General features: G+C 48.9%; 1 protein-coding gene across 1 annotated transcript in view; it reads left to right on the top strand.

The window, feature by feature from the left end:
• ANAPC15 (anaphase promoting complex subunit 15) overlaps positions 1–9,820 on the top strand; it is a 100,844-nt gene extending 91,024 nt beyond the window's left edge. The window contains exon 5 of the mRNA XM_086942417.1: positions 9,360–9,820. Within this exon, the coding sequence (XP_086798543.1) occupies positions 9,360–9,407 (48 nt within the window). The 3' untranslated portion in view covers positions 9,408–9,820. The remainder of the gene's footprint in view (positions 1–9,359) is intronic.
• The last annotated feature ends 13,366 nt before the right edge of the window (positions 9,821–23,186 follow it).

Below are 23,186 nucleotides of genomic sequence, written 5' to 3'. Positions count from 1 at the left end.
TATAGAGGAAATCACTGACTTTAGCAAGAATTTATGATGTGCAGCATGGTTGAAGCACTATGACGATTTTGTATGGCTAGTCACCATCAAAGTATTGGAAAAAGACTACATTGTTCTCTGCTGCAACTATTGCTCAGATCTACCAAAACAAAATATTTACAAAGGCTCTCATTCATCTTTGCTACTGTTGGGAGAAGGGTCCTTAAAGGGCTTGTGCATCCCTATGGCATAACCTTCCCGTCCCCTTTAGATTGGAGATGGGCCCCTTAAAGCCTACAGAATATATCAGTCAGTTATAAGCTTGCAGCAGGCAACTGCACTGATATGAAGTTTGCATCTGATCATGGTCAACTCAGCCTTCACCTGGCCATTAAAAATAAAGTACCAGTGAATTGGATAATGGTACCAGGTGGTGTTTACTGCTCTTAGAAACAGTAGAATTTTAGTATGAAGTGCATTATAAAGCGTACGTTAATATTTCAATGAAGGTTTATGAGATCCTTTTTTAGGTCTCGCGCCTAGCGTTGCACTGCGTAGCAGTGCTTCGCACAGCGCGAGGCATTTTGTAATCGAAAAAGGGGTTTTCAGAGCCACTTTTGATTGTAAAATGCTCGTGCGTGTGCTTTTTTGTTTACTGTTACCTCATTGGCCTTGGCGTTCTTTCGATAATGAAAGACTTCACACTATTGACTTTTTGCGCCGAGCATTGCTCCTCCCATGGCCTATTGGTGTCTATTAGGCGCATGAAGCTCGTAACCGACACCAGTAGGCCATGGGAGGAGCAACAGAGCTACGGGCATGCTAATAGAAATGACACGCCTTGCTGTAGTGCGCGCGCGTACGTGTGTGTGTTTAGCAATTACGGGCTTTTTTGGTGAACGGCGTGCTTTAAGGAACAGTCATAGAAATGACACCCCTTGCTGTAGTGCACGCGCGTGTGTCTTTAGCAATTGCAGGCTTTTTTTCGTTGAACGGCGTGCTTTAACGAACAGTAAAGGAATACCATCCCCCCTCGAAATTCGGCTGTACTTGCGTGCATTTAGCGTGCGTTTACCAATTACGAGCTTTTTTTTGTAAACGGCGTTTTTTTAATCAATATTAAATGAATGCCAAAATTAGGCTGTAGTTGGCTGTCTGCACAGAGAAGTACAAAGGTAGGAGGAGTGATATACATGCAGGAGGAATGCGCGCGTTTACCAATTACTTTTATTTATTTATGCATTTTTATATAGCGCAGACTTTACCCGAAGGCGTCAGAGCGCTTCACAATAGGAACAGAACTGATACATGAGGAGAACATAACACGTGTGAAGGGCGTGCTTTAAGGAACAGTAATAGAAATTACACGCCTTGCTGTAGCGCGCACGCGTGTGTCTTTAGCTATTACGGGCTTTTTTTGGTGAACGGGGTGCTTTAAGGAACAGTAAAGGAATGCCGTCTCCCCCTCGAAATTCGGCTGTACTTGCGTGCGTTTACCAATTACGAGCTTTTTTTTTTTGTGAACAGCGTTTTTTAATCAATATTAAATGAATGCCATCTCCTTCTCAAAATTAGGCTGTAGTTGGCTGTCTGCACAGAGAAGTACAATGGTAGGAGGAGTGATATACATGCAGGAGGAATGCGCACGTTTACCAATTACTTTATTTTCTACATATGGTGCGTCACATTGCGCATTTGCCATACATGATGGCAGTATTTCCTATTTACGGTACCCAAATTACAGACTTCAGATGGATAACTAGCGCTGTGATTGCTGGGCATCAAACTCATCTGCCTTTCATGTCCCAGACCTTACTTATGCAATGTGTGACCTCACCCTTTACACTAGGACTGCGTAGAATGCCTTTTCCCCTCTCTGCACAATACCGAAAAGTCTTTCTTCTCTCTTAAATCTGAGGCCCTCCACCACAAAAATAGGCGCCGTCTAAAAATACCAAGCACCACAGCAAAAACTCTGCCATGATGAGTTCTGGCGAGGTTCCCTGGAGGACGCTCACAGAAGAGACACTGTGAGTGGTAATGACGAATATCAGTAAGTAATCAGAATATCATCTTTTTTTCAGTAAGGAGTGTTCAAGTCACTGAACCATCCTGACTTTATTGTTGCTCTAAAGCGCTGCCTTGAACACACTCAATATAGGTTATTTAGGGCCTTTAAGGCATCGTTTGCTAAGTCTACCAAAGGCCTTTTCTGAGAAATGCATCCGAATCAAAAGTGACACCTTGCACGAGATCCGTCCTGGCTCTAAATCTGTGTTAGGATGTCTTTGAATAGGAGCAGGCCGTCCAATGCAATCCGTGCCCTTCACTTCATTCTTTGGGAAACTGAGGCTGTCGGGGATTGTACTTTGCAACCTTTGCCACCAGCAGATAAATAACAGAGTACTTCAACACAGGGGCGGATTGGCACTGTGGGCACTCGGGCATGGGCCGAAGGGCCGGTGTCTCAGTGCCCTCTGTGGGCCTTTTTTTTCTCCCCTTTCCCAGTGCTCTCTGGGAAAGGGGAGAAAAAAAACAGCCCACAGAGGGCACTGAGACAAAGACAAAAAGGAAAGCAGCAACGCTGGTTGGCCGTACAGCGATTATCAGCTGTGGCCTCCTTCACCCCCTGCCATGCACAGTAATCACGAAGAGAGTGGGCTGGGGAGGGGTGAATGTGTGGCCAGAATCGGCCTCCCTGGGGGCCGGGTGTTGCTCAGTCCTTTGACCCATTTTCACATCGGCCCCCCTGGGGCCCACGCAGCCCAGAAACAGTGTTTGTTTTAACACCTCGCCCACAGCCCTTCACATGCAGGGCATAGTGGGCGAAGAAGAGAGGAAGAATGGGTCTCACAGTGGGGGCCAGGTGATGTTTGGAACGAGCACATCTTCACCTCAGCCTCCCCCTGGCTACCATGGATGACCCAGCAGCTTTACTGCTTTACTAGCCTTACTGCATGATTAACTACTCTCCTACAGGCCTTAAATGAGATTGTGCAGCACAGGCTGAGAAGTTAAGCATTTGTGACCACCATCTGTGGACTGTCTTGTCGTAGCATGACCCTGGTGATAGCAGCATTTTTGTGTTACCCTGCTAGGACATTGCCCTGAGGCCTTGGAGGGCTGGAGAGGGCTGAGTAATTTACTAAAAGCAGGGTCCTCGCTGCTGTTCAGGTGCTCCTGCGCTGGAGGGCTAGAATAATTTTGCAATAGAAAGGGGCCTGCCTGTTGTATTAGTTGCTCAGCTTTTAGGCCATTGTCACCATGGCCCTGTGTCCTTCACAAGGACAGTATCCTCCCACTTACGTTCCTTGTGTGTGCATAGGCATATATGGCCTGATGGCAGAGTTGCAGAGATGGGGAATCATGTTTGAGTCCCAGCGTCTGCTCAACACCCTGTGATTCTGGGCAGATCACTTCATCACCCAGGCCCTAAAATAAAAAATCGGATCTTGAGCACTGTAATTGGTGCTCATGAATAGAACTCAGGTCTGGTTTTCTAATGTTGTGGATTTCTGATTTATGTGATTAGAGTCAAGGACATAGCTGGTTGGGAAAGAGTATCTAACAACATTGTGCAGGGTGTTCAGACTGCAAGTAAGTAATCGGTTTTCAGAACTGCAGTGCTCCTAGTCTTTACCAATGTTACTGTCTCTTTAAGCTTTAAAATGCTTAATTTACTAAATATTTCTCTACAAATTAGACCTCAAAGAGTAACCAAAGGATATTTCATGGAAGGGCACGCCCCTTGAATGTAGGGCATACCCCTTGAATGTGGGCCACGTGTCTTGAATGTGGGCCACGCCCCGCGAATGTGTGCCACGCCCCATGAATGTGGGCCATTTTTTTCGTCAATGCCCGGGCCAAATTGTGATCCCAATCCGACCCTGCTTCAACAGAGGTGCTGGCGTCTCAGAAGAGTAATTTGTTTGCGCCTTTATTCTAAGGCTTTACAGATTTTTTTTATGAGTACCTTTTTGCTAGACAGTGAGAATTGGAAATTTCTTTTTTTTACTGCCTAAAGGGAAGTGCCAAAGACTCCTGTCCTCGTTTCCAGATATATTCTCTAAATCCCCTATTCTCCAGATTGCAGGCTTGGTCCTGAGAAGCCCCCCCCCCCCCGGGGGAATGCATTCTAATGTGCAGATTTTTTATAACACAACACACCTTCAAACATTTGCAGCGTCGAGGCATCTCGATTTCTTTAAACACCTTTATTATATTTTTCAATGAAATAAAACCTTTCAAATAAGATGTTCTGTTCCTGACAGCGGGAAAGCTAACCAAGTGGAGGTGGCTCGCTAGCCGAAGCCCTTTCATTCGGTGGATTCATTATGTATTTATGCTCAGCGTAAGGAAATGGAGGAATGTGAGCTGTCACCCACAATATATGTTATGAGCAGATGTGTATGGCTCCCCAGGCCATTGGTTTGTTTTGTCTTGGGCATGCTAAAGTAATAGGTGTTAGGATTAATAGCGCTGCTTCTTCTTTTTGTATGTGTGTGTGTGGAGGGCAGCATTTATGGAGAGTAAACCTAGTAACAAAGCAAAGATGCACTGTGCAGAGGAAAGGGGGTACATAATTAGCTCATAAGGGACACACAAGAAGTGCTTCTCTACCTTTTCTCCCTCTCTTCCTCCTTTTTTCTCTCTACCCGGTCTCTCTCTGCCCCTCCCTTTCAGTAAATCTTAGTTAAATTCTATTACTTTCCATAAGGCTGAATTTGCATGACTACGGATGCTATTCGAGTGACCTCAGATAATCCCCTTTACTCCCCGCCCTCTGAATTACCAGTAACATTGATCTTGGTCATTTCAGTCGCGGAAACATAAGTTATTAGAGGATTTTGTGAATAAACATATGGGAATTGGTATTGCCGTCCCGGTTTCCACGATTTCCCCAATATTTCTCTTGGAGATTTAAACTGCTTTCAACAGCTAAAATCCACGGAAGTGAGTCTCAGATTCCTGACAGTTAGAATTCAGTCAGTGGTAAGGCGGATGCCATACTCTACACTTCTTAGATGCTGCCGTTTGGCTAAGACAGAGGAACATTGCCCCACTGCTCACTGAGCTGTTGAAAAGGGAAACATAAAATGATAATGCAAAATTATAAGTTTTATTTTTTTGTTCTGGCTCAGTTGGTTGGGGCCGAGGTGGGGCTGGAATGTTCAGGGCCGTGGTAGAAGTGGTGGCCACTTTCTAAGTGTGCATGACAGTTTAACCCCACCCACCAAGTTTATCCTTTAAATTCCTGCCAAAGTCAGGGGCTGAAGGTGCTTATTATCTGGCGGTAGGTGAGGAATTTAACAAACGCAGAGGTAAATACAAATATTTCGTTTTTCTGACCCCCCAAAAAACTGGCTATCATAACATAGCGTGACATCACCTAACCTAACATGAGGTTTTAGCATGAAAAAAATAACACAACACCATACCACTACAGCCAACATGATTCAACTCCACATATTTACACTCTACTCAATAGCACATAAATACACCACACACAAAACCACTGTCGTATAGAAACAATCCACATAGATACTCCAGACATGCCACATAATTCTAATGAGCATAATTCCACTCAACGCCACACACTTTCATGCCACACAATTCAAGTCCACACATTTCCATTCCACACCACATTATTTAACACCAATCATCATTAAACTCAACACACCACATACATCCAGTCATTACCACAGAATTTCACATCATGCCACAAAATTCAACACACCACATAATTAAACTCTACTGCATACCACTCCACAACACAAAATACCATTCCATGTAATTACACTCAATACCACACAGTCCACTGCACATAATTCCACTGCACACCATGCCACATAATTCCACTACACAAATCCACTCCACACAATTCCACAACTAACAATACCAATTCAACCCACATAATTCCACTCCACACTACATACATCCACTCCACTCCAAAACAAAATACATGGGTAAAAGACATTGTCATTTACAACACCAATAGCTCTAACTCTCATAAATGCGAGACCTATTGCATTGCAAATGCTTGTTTGTTTTTTTGAACAGCCATCCTTTATACTGATGCCCCCCCGCCCTGTCCTACATGCCCTTCTGTTTTGTCCCTCTGGCTTTGGATGAGCACTTGTATATGGTTCAGTCCACTAGTCATCGGCTTCACACACATACTCACTTATGTAGCACTATATCTTGATGTGCCTTAGATTTTTCAAGATGTATATTGTAGTTTGGCTGAAGCAGCAGCAACATTTACAGTTTCTTTGTTACTGGATATGTTACAGCGCCTAGAGATCATACCTGTTGTTGTGCAGTTAATTTCCCCATGAAGTAAAGATTCTGTCTTTTGCAAGCATGGAGGTGACAAGAGTTTGGGTAGTTTACTTGTGAAGCACAGCAATGCCAGTCACCAATCCCCTAGGTGCTAGACAAACGTTAAAAAATGTAATCAACAAGATGTAAAGCACGCCTAATTAATAAAACCATTGATATAGATGGAGGAAGTTCACAACTGCCAAGGTCCCTGTGCTTAACTTGTCTAGGTGGTTGCAAGTGGTAGCCACTCGCACTCACTTTTGGACTCCAGGACTTTGCCCTAAGTAAGAGAGAAGAAGACAGAACAAGCATTTACAATGCAATTTAAAGTTAGAGCTATTGGCATTGCTCATGACATTATTTTTATTTGTTGTTTTTTTTTAAACATAAATAAATGGCATTGTCATTTATAATGCCAATAGCAGGGCAGGAGAGCAAGCACGAGCAACGGGGGCGCAGGGGAGCAAGAACAAGCAACGGGGGGCAGGACAGCAAGCACGAGCAACTAGGGGGGGCAGGGGAGCAAGCACAAGCAACAAGGGGGAGCAGGGGAGCAAGCACGAGCAACGAGTGGGGGAAGGGGAGCAAGCACAAGCAACGAGGGGGCAGGACAGCAAGCACAAGCAACGAGGTGGGGGCAGGACAGAAATCAAAAGCAACGAGGGGGGGCAGGACAGCAAGCACAGGACAGCGAGCACAAGCAACGGGGGCAGGGGAGCAAGCACAAGCAACGAGGGGGGGAAAACAGCAAGCACGAACAACGAGGGGGAGCAGGATAGCAAGCACGAGCAACGGGGGCAGGGGAGCAAGCACAAGCAACGAGGGGGGCAGGACAGCAAGCACGAGCAACGAGGGGGCAGGACAGCAAGGGGGGCAGGATAGCGAGCACAAGCAACTGGGGGGCAGGGGAGCAAGCACAAGCAACGAGGGGGGGCAGGACAGCAAGCACAACCAACGAGGGGGGGGGGGGGGCAGGAGAGCAACACAAAAACCGGATCACAAGCAGGGCACATAAAACCGGATCACAAGCAGGGCACAGAGGCACAAAAACCGGATCACGAGCAAGGAGCAGAGTCACAAGCAAGCAGGGCGCAGAGGCACAAGCAGGGAGCAGAGGCACAAGCAGGGCGCAGAGGCACAAGCAGGGCACTGAGGCACAAAAACCGGATCACAAGCAAGCACAACCAACGAGGGGGGCGCAGGACAGCAAGCACAACCAACGAGGGAGGGGGGGGGCAGGACAGCAAGCACATCCAACAAGGGGGGGTGGCAGGACAGCAAGCACAACCAACGAGGAGGGGGAGCAGGACAGCAAGCACAAACAGGGGGGCTGGGGGGCTGGCGGAAAACCAAGAACAACGAGGGTGCGGGCGGGAAACCAAGCACAACGAGGGGGGTGTTGGTGAGCAACCAAGCACAACGAGGGGGGACGGGCGGGCCTTCAACCAAGCACAACGAGGGGGCAGGACTGGCTTGAGCTCGGCAACAGCTAGGTGAGACGGAGAGACAAACCGCCGCCCGTCTTGATCTTTAAAGTAGTCGAATTTCCTCAAGCATCCACTTGTCGGACAAGCTGTGTTTACAGAACAAAATCTTCCTACCTTCTTTAAACGTAAAAAAATGCGAACTGCAAGAAACGTCTCAAAGTCAATAAAACTAACTGTAGCACTGAGCTTTAAAAGGCAAAAAAAAAGGCTTGCTTCATGGCGAAACAAGACACCTATGTGTCGTGAAGGAAGTGAGCAGGGCTGTGAGTGGTGCAGCTTTGAAGTTGTGAGAGCAGAGCACCACTACCTTGCGCATGGAAACAAAACACTGTAACGCTGCATTCAAATGCAAACCTGTCCTCTAGAAGCGCAGCATACCATCAAAGTAAGATATAAGTCTACATTACTTACCAGCAAGACGCGGACCCGGCCGTGCGTCCGGTTGCAACCCGCTAGCGCTCCAGTGTTTGGAGTTCCGCCTGCCACCTTCCTGGATCCCGGGCCGCTCTCCGAGGCGGTGTGTGTCTGTGTGCTCCGAGTGTTTCCTGGCGCGTCAGCAGCTTAGGCCGGGCAGGCTCCACCCAGAGACAGGAGAGCTGACAGCAACCCCGCCGTGCCACAGACTGTTAGGGCGCGAGTCGGGGGTTTCTCGCATGGCGCCTGCCAGGAGTGCTTTCGCTTTCCGTGGCTGTGAGCTTGAGGCCCTGCTTCGGTGCGTCTGCTACTCACTCCATTCTCTTTCCCTTGGAAGGGAGTAAAACATCCACCCTCCACTCACTGTGAGCTCCGCATGGATAAGTCGGACGGGAAAGCAAAGACGTTGGTGTCCGCACCTAGGAAAGCCGAGCACAGTCTACTGCTTTAGGTGGCTTCGAAAGGGCCACAAGCGACATGAGCTGTGACTGCGACCACGTTTCTCCAAGGCAAAGCAGAAATGCCTCGGAGAAACCACCGCCATTTTCGGGATCGGGGGTGTGTTTTCGTTCTCTCCTCTTCCCATTGGCTGGAAGGTAAAATTCCTACCAATGATAAGAGGAGAGAAAGAAAACAAGAAAGAAGCTACAAAAAACGCCCCCGAATCGGGAAAAGACGGGGCTTAAAGGGAGTGAAGCCCCTCTCCTCCAATGGCTGGCCAGCATTTACGAGGCCAGCCAATGGAGAAGAGGGGCGGGTTCAAGCCCCCATACTGGTAAACGTTAAATCTCTGACCGAAACTGCGCAAGCGCAGCCTACGGTCCTCGACGTAAAAAAGAGAATGGAAGAGGAAGAAAATGTTAGAAAAACTAACAATGAAAGCATGATGTAAGTAAACGTACTGTAGGTAGACAAAGAGAGAAGTTTAGGGCAGTGGAAGGAAAAGGCACGAGGTGGAATCGAGACTACACAGACTTGGTGTGCAGCGACCCTGGCATTCAGGAATGCTCTCAAAGTCTAATGTAGGTTTTCAGGCCCCTGCACTTATTTGTTTTTAATTTATAAAAATTAACCACTGCTGGAGAAACGTCTTGGAAGCAAGGTGTATAGTCTTGTTAATGCAACGATTTAAAGCCTCTATGTTGTTCTTTGCAGGTTGACATGGAGGGAGCGGAACAAGACCAAGACCAGTGGATGATCTAGAGGGCATGTCCGAGTACCTCGGTGTAAAGAATTGTTACAAATGCTTTGCTGTGGTATCATGAACACTGGGATATTTTGCTGACATGCCCAGAGATTTAGCAGTGAATAAACCATGGGGGAGCAGGAGTTATCCGGTGACATACAGAAGAATGGGTCGAGCCCTTGATTCCTAGTCGCAGTCATCATTTTTAGTTGTTACGTAAGCTGTTGACATTTTGCAGCTATAGTGTGGAGTTTACAGCCTGAAACCGAGCATTTCTAACAGAAGTTGGACTAAAAAATGTGCCCTTTGTAGGTATGACATTTCATGGACAGCAAGTGTGCTGACGCAAGAGTGCTGTTATCTTGAATTTTTTTTTTATTATTTTACTGTTCACGCAAACTCATTGCAATAAAAATTACTTTTGGTTTCAGTCTCCTTGTTACTAGTCAGGGTTTTCGCAAACAATGACACCTCCTTTTTTAGAATGTTAGACCAGTCGGCTGAGAAGGCTGTCAAACTCACAAAGTCCCAGCTTAAGCACTGACACAAACTACTTATTGACTGACTGTGTGTGATCCCACCTTTCATTGGTCATTTTAGGCCAGGGTGAGGAGAACCTGGGCTATCTGTTGCAAAATACCCTTTGGTAAATATAAATTGTACTATAGTAGGCCAAATAGCTGCAATTTCCTGCTGCAAATCGTGTGCCTTTTTTATTAATTCATTCCTCCGATGTCCCACTTAGTAGTATGTGTTCGATGTGTTTGCCTATTCAATTAAACCGTCTTTTCTGACAGGTGGAAGGTGAAAGTAATAGCTAAAAACAGGGCATTTGTGAAACTGTCCCACGTAGAACATTTGTTAGAAAGTTTTCAAGTAAGCAATCGTGTGTACATTAACTTATATTTAAATACCCACTAACTGGATAAAGCCCACCAGACCCACTCCTTCACAAATGCATTTCTGTGAACTCTTGAGTCCCCGTGTCCTTCTCAGCTCTTGCACTATAAATGCAAGCCCACTGTTGTCATTACAGTTCTAACTTCTCTTACCGCAGTTATTAACAATGGGGTTTTAGATTGGCCGATGACTAAAATGGCTCCAGATTCTTTAGTGTGGGGCAGAAAGTGTAACTGCCTCAGCAAGCTTGCCAGATCAGTCCTGATATCTGTGAACAAATGAAAAAGTCCCTATTGGATGATAAAAGGCAGGAGAAATAACCGACTAAAGAAAGCGTTGTGTTTTGCGTTGCATTTTCTTCTAATCAACTGTGCAGTGTGGGAAGATGAGGGGGCTGAACTTGCACGGTGAAGGGCTTTCTGGAAGTGTCTTTGTTCGCTGATTCTCAACTAGAGACATAGCTCTTCGGATCTGAATGTAACCTTATTCTCAAATCTTACAGCAGGTTTACAGAAGTTGTTGCTGACCTTGACACACATGGTTCAATAGTTTCTTAGCAGTGAGACTGCTGGAGAAGAAATTTGGGATTTCACCTCATGCATTGATTTTGCGTTAACTGCTCCCATCTACACATAGTCCTGTTTGAAGAGGAAAGGCCTTTGATCATAACTGAAATTCAACAATTTGAATAATTAACAAACCAACCAAAAGTCGATGATAACAGGATCCAGGCAGAGATGCCCACTTGCTCTTTAATTTCTTTTTAATTGTTTATTTATTGAACCTTGAGCTGTGCCCCGTTTGAAAAAATAGGGTTAAAAGTGTTTTTCAACTCGGATCCATTTATGAGAAAGTAAAAATAGGTAGATGATTGCTTGAGTCTTGTGATCATGCTTATGCGCAATTGATAAGTATGCTCTCAAAGAGGATACAGATTTAATGGTGAAAAACTGATACAACGATTTGGAATCTCCTAGTACCCCAATAACTTAAAATATTAGAACGAGTGAAATACAAAAATACAGGGCTAAGTATGTAGAAGGTGTGAGAAGTTGGCCCGATATGCAGCGTTCGCTATTCTAGCGACCACTATGCATCGGTCCAAACGACCCTTATGGTGATTGGTTGTAAGTCAACCTTAGACCAGCTATCCTAGTAGCGTGGATACGAGCAGTCTTCGGGCTAAACTCTAGAGGGCGTGTTAAGCCAGCTGTTATACCATCCCATACCCCTTGAACACCAAGTGAAAGGACACCACACAAGTGTTATGAAAATAAACAGTATATTTATTAGAATCACAACAGCCCTGTACTCTTTATGAGGACAGGGTACTAAGCACAGAACAAAACTCTTAGGAAAATACTTCAAGTGCACAATTAAAACAAATGCCCGAGGGCACGGAAATTTCGATAAGGCAAGTCGGAAGCGAGGGACTCAGGACCCTTAAATAAGGAGGCTATGCAGGCACCGAAATGCCGAAGTTACCTAGCCATGAGGGCTGCGGCTGCACAAGTCTTACAGGCGTCGGGGGTCTTCGCTGATGAGCCAGGAGCCGGAAGAAAAGGAGTTGCTGGCCGGCGACCAGTGATGAATAGTTCGTAGTGATCCAAGCCTGGATCAGTGATCGATGATACCTGAAAGCAGAGGGGACCAAGTTCGTACTACTAGCCAGTAGTCAGAGGGTACCAAGAAGGCACCGGATGGCCGTCACCTCGACTAGGTGAGTGGGCGACGCTAGGCTCTGCAGTCTCACGGACCAGGAGGCGTTGTCGGCGACCAGGATGGAGGTGCAAGCTGTCCCACGAAGGTTGATGCTGCCGGCGTCGCTGGGCCCAGGATTGGGGCAACAAGCCTTGGCAGATTTCAGGGCCACGTGGTGGGCCTAAAATGGCGTCTTGAGTGGACCAGGAGGGTCCGGGGTGCTCCTCTCGCAGAAGGGAGCAAAGGCCAGTCTGGAGCAACCAGACCAGCAGCGTTGGTTGTCGGGTGTCGTCAAGAAGGGCACAAGCCAGCGGCTAGTGACCAGACAACGTGCTGAGCAGCGAGCAGAAGGGCCCCACGCAGATCGTGGAGATGCTGGGAGGCTGCACTTTGATGCTGGAGCTGCTCAGGGTCGGGGCTTCTCGGACCCCAGAGCACTCACCAGAGGATTCCTTCGGTGATCGTGCTGGTTTAAGAAAGCGTGCAGGTTTTGATGATGGCTGGTCCCTCGAGGTCTCGTCGCACCCACAGATCTCAGCTGAGCTGACGATGGGGGTAGAGGTCAGAGGTGCCAGGGAAGCCGGTTCTCGTCGAGCTGGGTCGTCGGATTCCTGAGGAAGGACTTGCAGCAAACCGCAGAGTTCTTAGATGGTGCCTGCGGATGCAGGGTGACTACTCCTTAGCCACAAGGGAGAAATCTTGAGAAGAGTCTTGAATGTCCTTTCGTAGAAAGTAGTTCTTGATTCAAAGATGATCTAATTTGGAAGGGTCCCCGCTCTGGTCTTTATCCTAAAGAAAGGGGTGGGTACATGACTAGGTCCTGCCCTAGGGGTGGGACCAGAAAGGGGGGTAGTTACACCCCTCTCCCCTGCCGGACTTTCCCCAGGTCAGGGGCTGCGCGCCCCTGGAACTGGTTCTAACCGGCAGATGCGTAGTGAGCACCGGGGTGCCACTCCGCAGTCACCTTCTCGCAAAGCCCTACCTACCCAGAATACACAAAACCCTGTCTGGGATGGTGCGAACATCGCCCCTGACAGGAAACCCTTTGTCCAAGCTCTCCTCGCTGGAAGGACTCCCAGCAGCAGGAGGTCAGACTTGTGTCTGTGGTGGCAGCGTCCATTTTGTGGAGCTGAGGCTTCAGTTAACTTTATCCGGGGTTCACAGTTACATACATGTCGTGTCCCTCTAGAAGGGCGGAATGCTAACCTCGTCGCCAGAATTGGTGAGGGGGCAGCATCCCGATTCGTATGACACCTTACTCGACATGTCTTGATAACGCTATACCGAAGTTACCGATATGATACGCGTTATCATGGAACAGCCATTGGGTCTTGGTTCCGCAAGCTGCAACCGGGCTCGGCTCGTGCCAGAGCCCAATTCACACGGTTCCATGCACTCTGCCTTCAGGATTGTCAAGGCCTGCCATAGGAGTGACTGATAGGAACCCGGTTGTCCATTGTGAGGTTAGATATAGGGATACTATACCTAAAGCAACGAGCGAGTACGCTACGTTGCCCCAGCTGTCGTGCAGCCAGTTGTGTCAGATTTAGCTGGCCATCCGGGGGTGGCATAATACATGCTTCAGCCCCTGGTAGGCCCTGGGTACACCGATGCCCTGAGTTACAGGGTCTGACAAGGTGGCCCAGTTCCAATTGGGTAATGCACCTAAGGTACATGCATCAATTTAGTGAGAGAACAGCTAGGCTGTGAGTCTGATTAGCAGGCCCACAGCCCGAGAAAGTCGTAAACCAGTGAAACAAAAGCAAAAAGTCCGGGTGATCATAGGATTGCAGACCCTACTCTCCTACATGACCCCCCCCCCCCCAAACGTTGGGACAATAAACTAACCTTGACCAGGTGAGTCTTCTTGTTCTAAGTGGAAATACCTGGAGAGCCCATCTGCATTGCCATGATCAGTGCCAGGTCTATGCTCCACTGTGAAGTCCATCCCCTGTAGGGAAATGGACCACCTAAGCAGTTTGGGGTTTTCACCCTTCATCTGATTTAGCCATAGGAGGGGCTTATGGTCGGTCTGAATCTTGAAATGAGTGCCAAACAAATATGGCCTCAGTTTCTTCAGGGCCCACACCACAGCGAAGGCCTCCCTCTCTATAGCTGACCAATTTTTCTCTCTGGGGGTCAGCCGTCTGCTTATAAAAGCAATGGGCTGGTCATTACCATCAAAATTCAGTTGAGATAGAACAGCTCCCACACCCAACTCAGACGCATCTGTTTGGACAATGAATGGTTTGGAGTAGTCTGGACTCTTGAGGATAGGTGCCGTGCACATGGCCTGTTTTAGGTCATCGAATGCTTTTTGACAGCTCGCTGTCCACTGAACCTTTTTTGGCATTTTCTTACTGGTCAGTTCATTAAGCGGAGTCACAATCGACCCGTAATTTCTGACGAACTTTCGGTAGTAACCAGTCAGGCCCAAGAAAGCTCGAACCTGAGTCTGGGTGGTTGGAGGAGCCCAGTCCCTGATTGACTGTATCTTGCTCTCCAGTGGTTGAACTTGGCCTCCACCGACAAGGTGGCCCAAATACACAACCTGTGTATGCCCTATCTGGCACTTGGTAGCCTTGATAGTGAGGCCTGCTGCTTGCAGCGCCTCTAACACTTTCCGCAGGTGGGCCAGGTGATCCTCCCAGGTGGAGCTAAAGACAGCAATATCGTCAAGATACGCCGCACAGAAGTCATCCAGCCCAGTGAGAACGTGATTCACCAACCGTTGGAAGGTGGCAGGTGCATTTTTCAAACCAAAAGGCATCACCACGAACTGATAATGCGCACCAGGGGTAGAAAATGCGGTCTTAGGCTTGGCGTCCTCAGCTAACCTGATTTGCCAATACCCAGCTGTCAGGTCAAACGTACTTAAGTAGTTGGCCGAAGCCAATCTATCGATAAGCTCGTCTGCCCTTGGTATTGGGTGGGCATCAGTCTTAGTGACTGCATTGCGACCCCTGTAGTCTACGCAGAACCTCATCTCTTTCTTACCGCCCGGGGTGTGAGGTTTCGGCACTAGAACTACGGGACTAGCCCAGGGGCTGTCCGAGGGTTCAATGACTCCCAGCTCCAACATTTTCTGCACTTCACTTCTGATGCAGTCTCTAACGTGATCGGGCTGCCTGTAGATTTTACTCTTGACGGGCAAGCTGTGACCAGTGTCAACCTCATGGGTACACCAATTGGTCTGGCTGGGTGTTAGAGAGAACATATGCCGGAAGGATTGAAGAACCTGTTTACAATCCTCCTGTTGATGTTCGGAGAGGCTGCCACAAAAGACAACACCGTCTACCGATCCATCGTCAGGATTCTGAGTGAGCAGGTCGGGGAGAGGGTCACTCTCCTCCTCCTGTCCCTCATCTATGGCCATGAGCAAACTCATGTCCTTCCTGTCGACATATGCTTTGAGCCTGTTGACATGGAGCACCCTGTGGGGGCTCCGGGGAGTTCCAAGGTCTACCAGGTAGGTGACCTCTCCCTTTTTCTCCAGGATGGTGTAGGGCCCAGACCATTTGTCCTTGAGTGCTGCTGGGGCCACTGGCTCCAACACCCACACCTTCTGTCCGGGCTGATAAACAGTCAAGACAGCCTTTTGGTCATGCCAAGCTTTCTGGAGTTCTTGGCTGGCCTTAAGGTTTTCGGATGCCTTCTCCATGTACTCAGCCATCCGCGAGCGGAGACCGAGCACATAGTCCACTATGCTGGTTGCAGGCTTTTTGAGAGGTCTCTCCCATCCTTCCTTCACCAAACACAGGGGTCCTCTTACAGGATGCCCGTACAAAAGTTCAAAAGGGCTGTAGCCAACCCCCTTCTGTGGGACTTCTCTGTAAGCGAATAAAAGGCAGGGAATCAGGACGTCCCATCTACGCCGAAGCTTTTCAGGTAGTCCATGAATCATCCCTTTTAGGGTCCTGTTGAATCTCTCAACAAGCCCATTGCATTGTGGATGATAGGGTGTAGTGAACTTGTAGTTGACACCACATTCCTTCCACATAGCAGTTAAGTAGCTCGACATGAAGTTTGCACCTCTGTCAGAGACGACCTCCTTAGGGAAGCCCACTCTGGAGAATACTCCAACTAGGGCTCTTGCCACCACAGGGGCTGTAGTGGTCCTAAGGGGAATAGCTTCAGGATACCTGGTGGCATGATCCACTACCACCAGTATAAACTTGTGCCCTGATGCTGTTGGTGGTTCCATGGGACCGACGATGTCGATCCCCACCCGTTCAAAGGGCACCCCCACCACAGGCATTGGTATAAGGGGGGCCTTTGTAGTGCCACCTGACTTACCACTGGCTTGGCAAGTGACACAGGAGCGACAAAACTCCTTGGTATCTTCGTTCATGTGAGGCCAGTGAAAGTGTGAGACAAGCCTGTCCCACGTCTTCGTCTGGCCTAAGTGTCCTGCTAAGGGAATCTCGTGGGCCAAGGTAAGGAGGAAACCACGCTGAGACAAGGGGATAACCAGCCTCCTGGTCATGCCAGGCTTGGGGTCTCTTGCCTCAGTGTACAGGAGTCCATCTTCACAGTATACCTTGTGGGTACCTGTGGCGTTCCCAGCAGCCTCAGCAGCAGCCTGCTGTCTGAGGGGTTCAAGGGAAGGGCAGTCTAACTGGTCCTTCCCCAGGTCCTCTCGTGTGGGTCCCCCTGAGCCCAGAAACTCAACTTGATCAAGTTCGAGTTCTTTAGGTTCAGTTTCCCGCAATTCCTGGAGGTCAGCCTCCTCTGAGACTTGATCCTCGACCTGGGGCAAGGGGGAAGGCGAGGCCTTAACCCGACTGCTCTTCTTCTTGGGAGGTGTCTGGTCCGTTGTTCCAGGATCCAGCACCTGTTCAGTGGGGCAACGTCTGACCTGTGACCTGGTCACAGCAAACACATGTGCTGGCAAGCCTAACATCTCCATGTGAGTCCGTTGCTCCACTTCCGACCATTGTGATGACTCCAAATCATTGCCCAACAAACAATCCACTGGGAGGTCTGAACTAACAACAACCTTTTTCTGGCCATTTACCCCTCCCCAGGAGAAAGCAACAATCGCCAAACTATGACTGGTAGTGACGTTGCTGGCATTGGTCACCAGGAAATCTGTACCTGGCATGATTTGTCCAGGGTCCACAAAGTTAGGCGTCACCATGGTGACGCTGGCACCCGTGTCCCTATAGGCCTGAGCCATTCTTCCATTAATTAAAGGCGTCTGTCGGTATTTGCCCAAAGTATTGGGACTGACATCAGGGAATATATCCACATCCCCCGTACAGACAAGGACAGCCTGAGTGAGCGTACCAACTAAGTTGTCACACCCCTCAGAACCCAAGGTTAACCCAACTAGTCCCTTGGGAGGCGCACTACTACTGCTGGCTGTACTAGGGGGCACAGGTGCCTTAGGGGCTGCAGTAGCAGGAGTCTGCCCTCCTTTCTTGGTGCACTCCCTAAACCAGTGAGTTTTACTTTTACAGTATTGGCACCACCTTTTCGATTGGCCTTCTTGATTCTTCTTTTTCTGGGAAGCCTGACCCCCCCCCTCTTTGGGTTGTTGGGGACCTGTCGAAGACTTCTGGTCAGTTTGTTCCCCTTTCGAATCTTTACCCTTCTGGTCTGCTTTCTTTTGACCACCCTGGTTCTGGCCCTGGTTTTGCTTAACCCTTGTTCTAACCCATCTGTCTGCCTTTTTTCCCAATTCTTGGGGAGAGGTCAGATCCGAGTCGACAAGGTGCTGATGCAACAACTGGTTCTGACAATTGTTTAAAATCTGTTCTCGCATGATCAAATTATACAATCCTGTGTAATCAGTAACCTTACTGCCCAGCAACCAGCCCTCCAAAGCCTTAGTGGCACAATCAACGAAATCAGACCAGTCCTGAGACTGAGTTTTCTGGGTATCCCTGAACAGCAACCTGTACTGCTCAGTGGTTAGGCCGAACCCATCAATCAGTGTGTTCTTCAGGACCTGGTAATTGTTAGCATCCTCGACTCTAGTAGTGAGGAGCTTATCTCTACCTTTACCTTCAAAGGAGAGCCACAAGATAGCTGCCCACTGACTTTGGGGGACGCACTGTACAGTGCAGGCCCGCTCCAAAGCAGTAATCCATTTGTGGATGTCGTCCCCTTGCTTAAAGGGGGGCACTATCTTATTCAGGTGCTTAGTGTCTAAACTCCTGGGTTCCCGTGGGGGAATGCTGCCACCAGTGGGAATGGTCCCACTCAATTCTTGCTCTCTAGCAAAGGCGAGTCTCTCTTTGGCTAGGGCAAGTTCTTCCCTTTCGATCCGCAGTTTGACTTCCAGCTCCTTCGCTTCGTACACTCTCCTCTGAGGGGATGTCATCCCTCTTCGAGCAGAGCCTCGAGAGCCATTGGTTCGAACGGATCTGTTAGAGCCTCTCGACAGAGACCTAACTCGTTCGTTCCCCATGTTAATCTGGCCCGAGAGAGGCCCCAGGGGTCTCCTAGTACCAATCTCGTGCAGGCTTAAGTTGTCCTGAGTTAGCTGGCTAACTATGAATGGACCTTTGTCTGCCTCGTCCCCAGATGTCTCTGGCTCCTCCTCCTCCTCTTCGCCCTCTGCGGAGAGATGGATAAGGTCAGGGTCACCTCGGGTTCCCTCGAGGGGGGCATATCCACTTCTGGATGAGAAGGGTCGGTGTTACCCGCCCTCCTGGCATCATAAGTCTCCAAGAGACCAATCAGAAACTGAATGGTAGGGTTTGCACCCTGTTTTAGCTTTCGAGATGTACAGATCTGTCGCATCTCGTGGAAGCTAAGTGCAGCATATCTGGAGGTGACCTGTGGAAGGTCGACTGACACAAGGGGAGACTCAGAATTTCCTCCTTTGTCTGACATGCTGCTTCTAGTGTGGTGTAAGTGATGCACCTACCTACACTATGGGTTTACCTACTGATCCCTTGCTAAGAGTTGTAGCCAAGGTGTGCTAAGCCTTGAGGAGCTACAACAGCTGGTTCCGTAGAACTCAGAGTATTCTAAGCTAAGTTATATGTACCTGGAGTACTTATGCGATCTTTCACAAGATATTCTTAGGATACGCGTGGTAAAACAACAGCAAGCTCAAATCCCAACCGCTGCTCACCAATGTGAGAAGTTGCCCCGATATGCAGCGTTCGCTATTCTAGCGACCACTATGCATCGGTCCAAACGACCCTTATGGTGATTGGTTGTAAGTCAACCTTAGACCAGCTATCCTAGTAGCGTGGATACGAGCAGTCTTCGGGCTAAACTCTAGAGGGCGTGTTAAGCCAGCTGTTATACCATCACATACCCCTTGAACACCAAGTGAAAGGACACCACACAAGTGTTATGAAAATAAACAGTATATTTATTAGAATCACAACAGCCCTGTACTCTTTATGAGGACAGGGTACTAAGCACAGAACAAAACTCTTAGGAAAATACTTCAAGTGCACAATTAAAACAAATGCCCGAGGGCACGGAAATTTCTAGTGGTCTCGGGCGGACCCGATAAGGCAAGTCGGAAGCGAAGGACTCAGGACCCTTAAGTAAGGAGGCTATGCAGGCACCGAAATGCCGAAGTTACCTAGCCACGAGGGCTGCGGCTGCACAAGTCTTACAGGCGTCGGGGGTCTTCGCTGACGAGCCAGGAGCCGGAAGAAAAGGAGTTGCTGGCCGGCGACCAGTGATGAATAGTTCGTAGTGATCCAAGCCTGGATCAGTGATCGATGATACCTGAAAGCAGAGGGGACCAAGTTCGTACTACTAGCCAGTAGTCAGAGGGTACCAAGAAGGCACCGGATGGCCGTCACCTCGACTAGGTGAGTGGGCGACGCTAGGCTCTGCAGTCTCACGGACCAGGAGGCGTTGTCGGCGACCAGGGTGGAGGTGCGAGCTGTCCCACGAAGGTTGATGCTTTCGGCGTCGCTGGGCCCAGGATTGGGGCAACAAGCCTTGGCAGATTTCAGGGCCACGTGGTGGGCCTAAAATGGCGTCTTGAGTGGACCAGGAGGGTCCGGGGTGCTCCTCTCGCAGAAGGGAGCAAAGGCCAGTCTGGAGCAACTAGACCAGCAGCCTTGGTTGTCGGGTGTCGTCAAGAAGGGCACGAGCCAGCGGCTAGTGACCAGACAACGTGCTGAGCAGCGAGCAGAAGGGCCCCACGCAGATCGTGGAGATGCTGGGAGGCTGCACTTTGATGCTGGAGCTGCTCAGGGTCGGGGCTTCTCGGACCCCAGAGCACTCACCAGAGGATTCATTCGGTGATCGTGCTGGTTTAAGAAAGCGTGCAGGTTTTGATAATGGCCGGTCCCTCGAGGTCTCGTCGCACCCACAGATCTCAGCTGAGCTGACGATGGGGGTAGAGGTCAGAGGTGCCAGGGAAGCCGGTTCTCGTCGAGCTGGGTCGTCCGATTCCTGAGGAAGGACTTGCAGCAAACCGCAGAGTTCTTAGATGGTGCCTGCGGATGCAGGGTGACTACTCCTTAGCCACAAGGGAGAAATCTTGAGAAGAGTCTTGAATGTCCTTTCGTAGAAAGTAGTTCTTGATTCAAAGGTGATCTAATTTGGAAGGGTCCCCGCTCCGGTCTTTATCCTAAAGAAAGGGGTGGGTACATGACTAGGTCCTGCCCTAGGGGTGGGACCAGGAAGGGGGGTAGTTACACCCCTCTCCCCTGCCGGACTTTCCCCAGGTCAGGGGCTGCGCGCCCCTGGAACTGGTTCTAACCGGCAGATGCGTAGTGAGCACCGGGGTGCCACTCCGCAGTCACCTTCTCGCAAAGCCCTACCTACCCAGAATACACAAAACCCTGTCTGGGATGGTGCGAACATCGCCCCTGACAGGAAACCCTTTGTCCAAGCTCTCCTCGCTGGAATGACTCCCAGCAGCAGGAGGTCAGACTCGTGTCTGTGGTGGCAGCGTCCATTTTGTGGAGCTGAGGCTTCAGTTAACTTTAACCGGGGTTCACAGTTATATACATGTCGTGTCCCTCTAGAAGGGCGGAATGCTAACCTCGTCGCCAGAATTGGTGAGGGGGCAGCATCCCGATTCGTATGACACCTTACTCGACATGTCTTGATAACGCTATACCGAAGTTACCGATATGATACGCGTTATCATGGAACAGCCATTGGGTCTTGGTTCCGCAAGCTGCAACCGGGCTCGGCTCGTGCCAGAGCCCAATTCACACGGTTCCATGCACTCTGCCTTCAGGATTGTCAAGGCCTGCCATAGGAGTGACTGATAGGAACCCGGGTGTCCATTGTGAGGTTAGATATAGGGATACTATACCTAAAGCAACGAGCGAGTACGCTACGTTGCCCCAGCTGTCGTGCAGCCAGTTGTGTCAGATTTAGCTGGCCATCCGGGGGTGGCATAATGCATGCTTCAGCCCCTGGTAGGCCCTGGGTACACCGATGCCCTGAGTTACAGGGTCTGACAAGGTGGCCCAGTTCCAATTGGGTAATGCACCTAAGGTACACGCATCAATTTAGTGAGAGAACAGCTAGGCTGTGGGTCTGATTAGCAGGCCCACAGCCCGAGAAAGTCGTAAACCAGTGAAACAAAAGCAAAAAGTCCGGGTGATCATAGGATTGCAGACCCTACTCTCCTACAGAAGGTAAGACATTATTAGATCAAAATCTGTTTATCTCTTGATTGGCAGGGTGAATTATGTAAAGATGGTGATTCACTTCTAGCTGTCTGTTTCACCATGTGCATAGTCCAAGCTTCGACTTTGGTAGTGTCACTCAAGAATAGGTATTTATCAGTGGCAAAAGAAAATATCATGAATTGCAAAGAGAAAGTTGATTTGCAGAGTTGAGGAAGCAGACGAGATCCCACTTGACATAGAACATCATTATTAGGCAGCTTGGATGCACTCCTTACTGACCCCAAACATATACTTGTTGTGAGAAGTTGGCCTGATATGTGATGTCCACTATTCTAGTGGGCATCCTGCATCAGTCCAAACAACCCTTATGGTGATGGTTGTAAAGTCAACCTTATAGACCAGCTATCCTAGAGGTAGCATGGACGAAGCAGTCTTAGGCTAAAACTTCAGAGGGCATGTAAAGCCAGCTGTTTTACCATATGTAACCCCTTGAATACCAAATGAAAGGACGCCACACAGGATATATATATAAGATATATATGTATTTATTTCTAAACAACCCCTCTGAGCTCTTTGAGATCAGAGGCACAAGCACATAACAAGTTACTTAATTATCATACAATAAGTTGCTCAAAATACAGTAGAGCCCATGGGGCACTTCAAACCATATATTAAAATAGTGGTATAAGAACCACGTCACGAACAACGGAAAGGCCTAGGGCCTGGGGAACCGCTGTGGCTACACTGTACTACCAAAGAATAGGAAGTAGGAGGCCCACGGGAGGCGTGTGCAGTGTCTTTACATACACGCAAGTTACCACAGAGTTAGAATGGGAATGAAAGAATTGGAAACTAGTTCTTTTAGGTCACTTCCGGATGGACTAGGAGAAAGCTACTTGAAAGTTAGACACTAGGATAGTGTGATCGTGTGGGTGTGGCGGACCGGAATAACAGGCGTAGAGGCCGTATATAGTGGGCGATGTCTTTTATTATATGGTACAACAGTGCATCCGGGCAAGGTGGAAGGAATGGGTGTTAAGGTCTTCTCCGGGGAAAGTGGAAGGAATATGTGTTTGGTTCTTCTCCTGATGGTACACCAGGATGTCTGGTCTTGGGGAGGGCTGCTCCGGATGGCGTCCTCGGAGGTTATAGGGAGGAGAGAAACAAAAAGGGATTTTAGTCCGGCTGGACCTAAATAAGCGAGTACCGAAACCGACACCAGAGGGGTGTGTGGAAATTAAAGAGACCGTGAGAAAGGGAGGGGTTTGGGTAAGATAAGGGAGGTTGAGAGCTTAAAGACAGTGTTTACGTGAGGGTCTGTGCACGGTTATTTACACTAGTGATCAAGTGAAAACTCCAGCAATGCTATACAGGCTCTATAGACAGTGCACTTACGATCCCAAGGTGATATTATCTATATACACTGCACGTAAGGTGCTAGAGAAATTATTATCCAGATTCTGGTACTCACATGCCCCGCCGCAACTCTTCCGTGAGTTGCGGCCGCTCCCCAGCAACCTCCTGCGGACTCCACCAGTCCTCACTCCACACGTCCTCCTCGTCCTGGATCGCCGTCTCTACTGCCGTGTTTGTCCGAGCCTCCTGCCACGAGTTCGCCGC

The sequence above is a fragment of the Lissotriton vulgaris genome, chromosome 10 (assembly GCF_964263255.1).
Source record: "Lissotriton vulgaris chromosome 10, aLisVul1.2, whole genome shotgun sequence".
Lineage (NCBI taxonomy): Eukaryota > Metazoa > Chordata > Amphibia > Caudata > Salamandridae > Lissotriton > Lissotriton vulgaris.
This window is presented reverse-complemented; position numbering and strand designations above follow the sequence as displayed.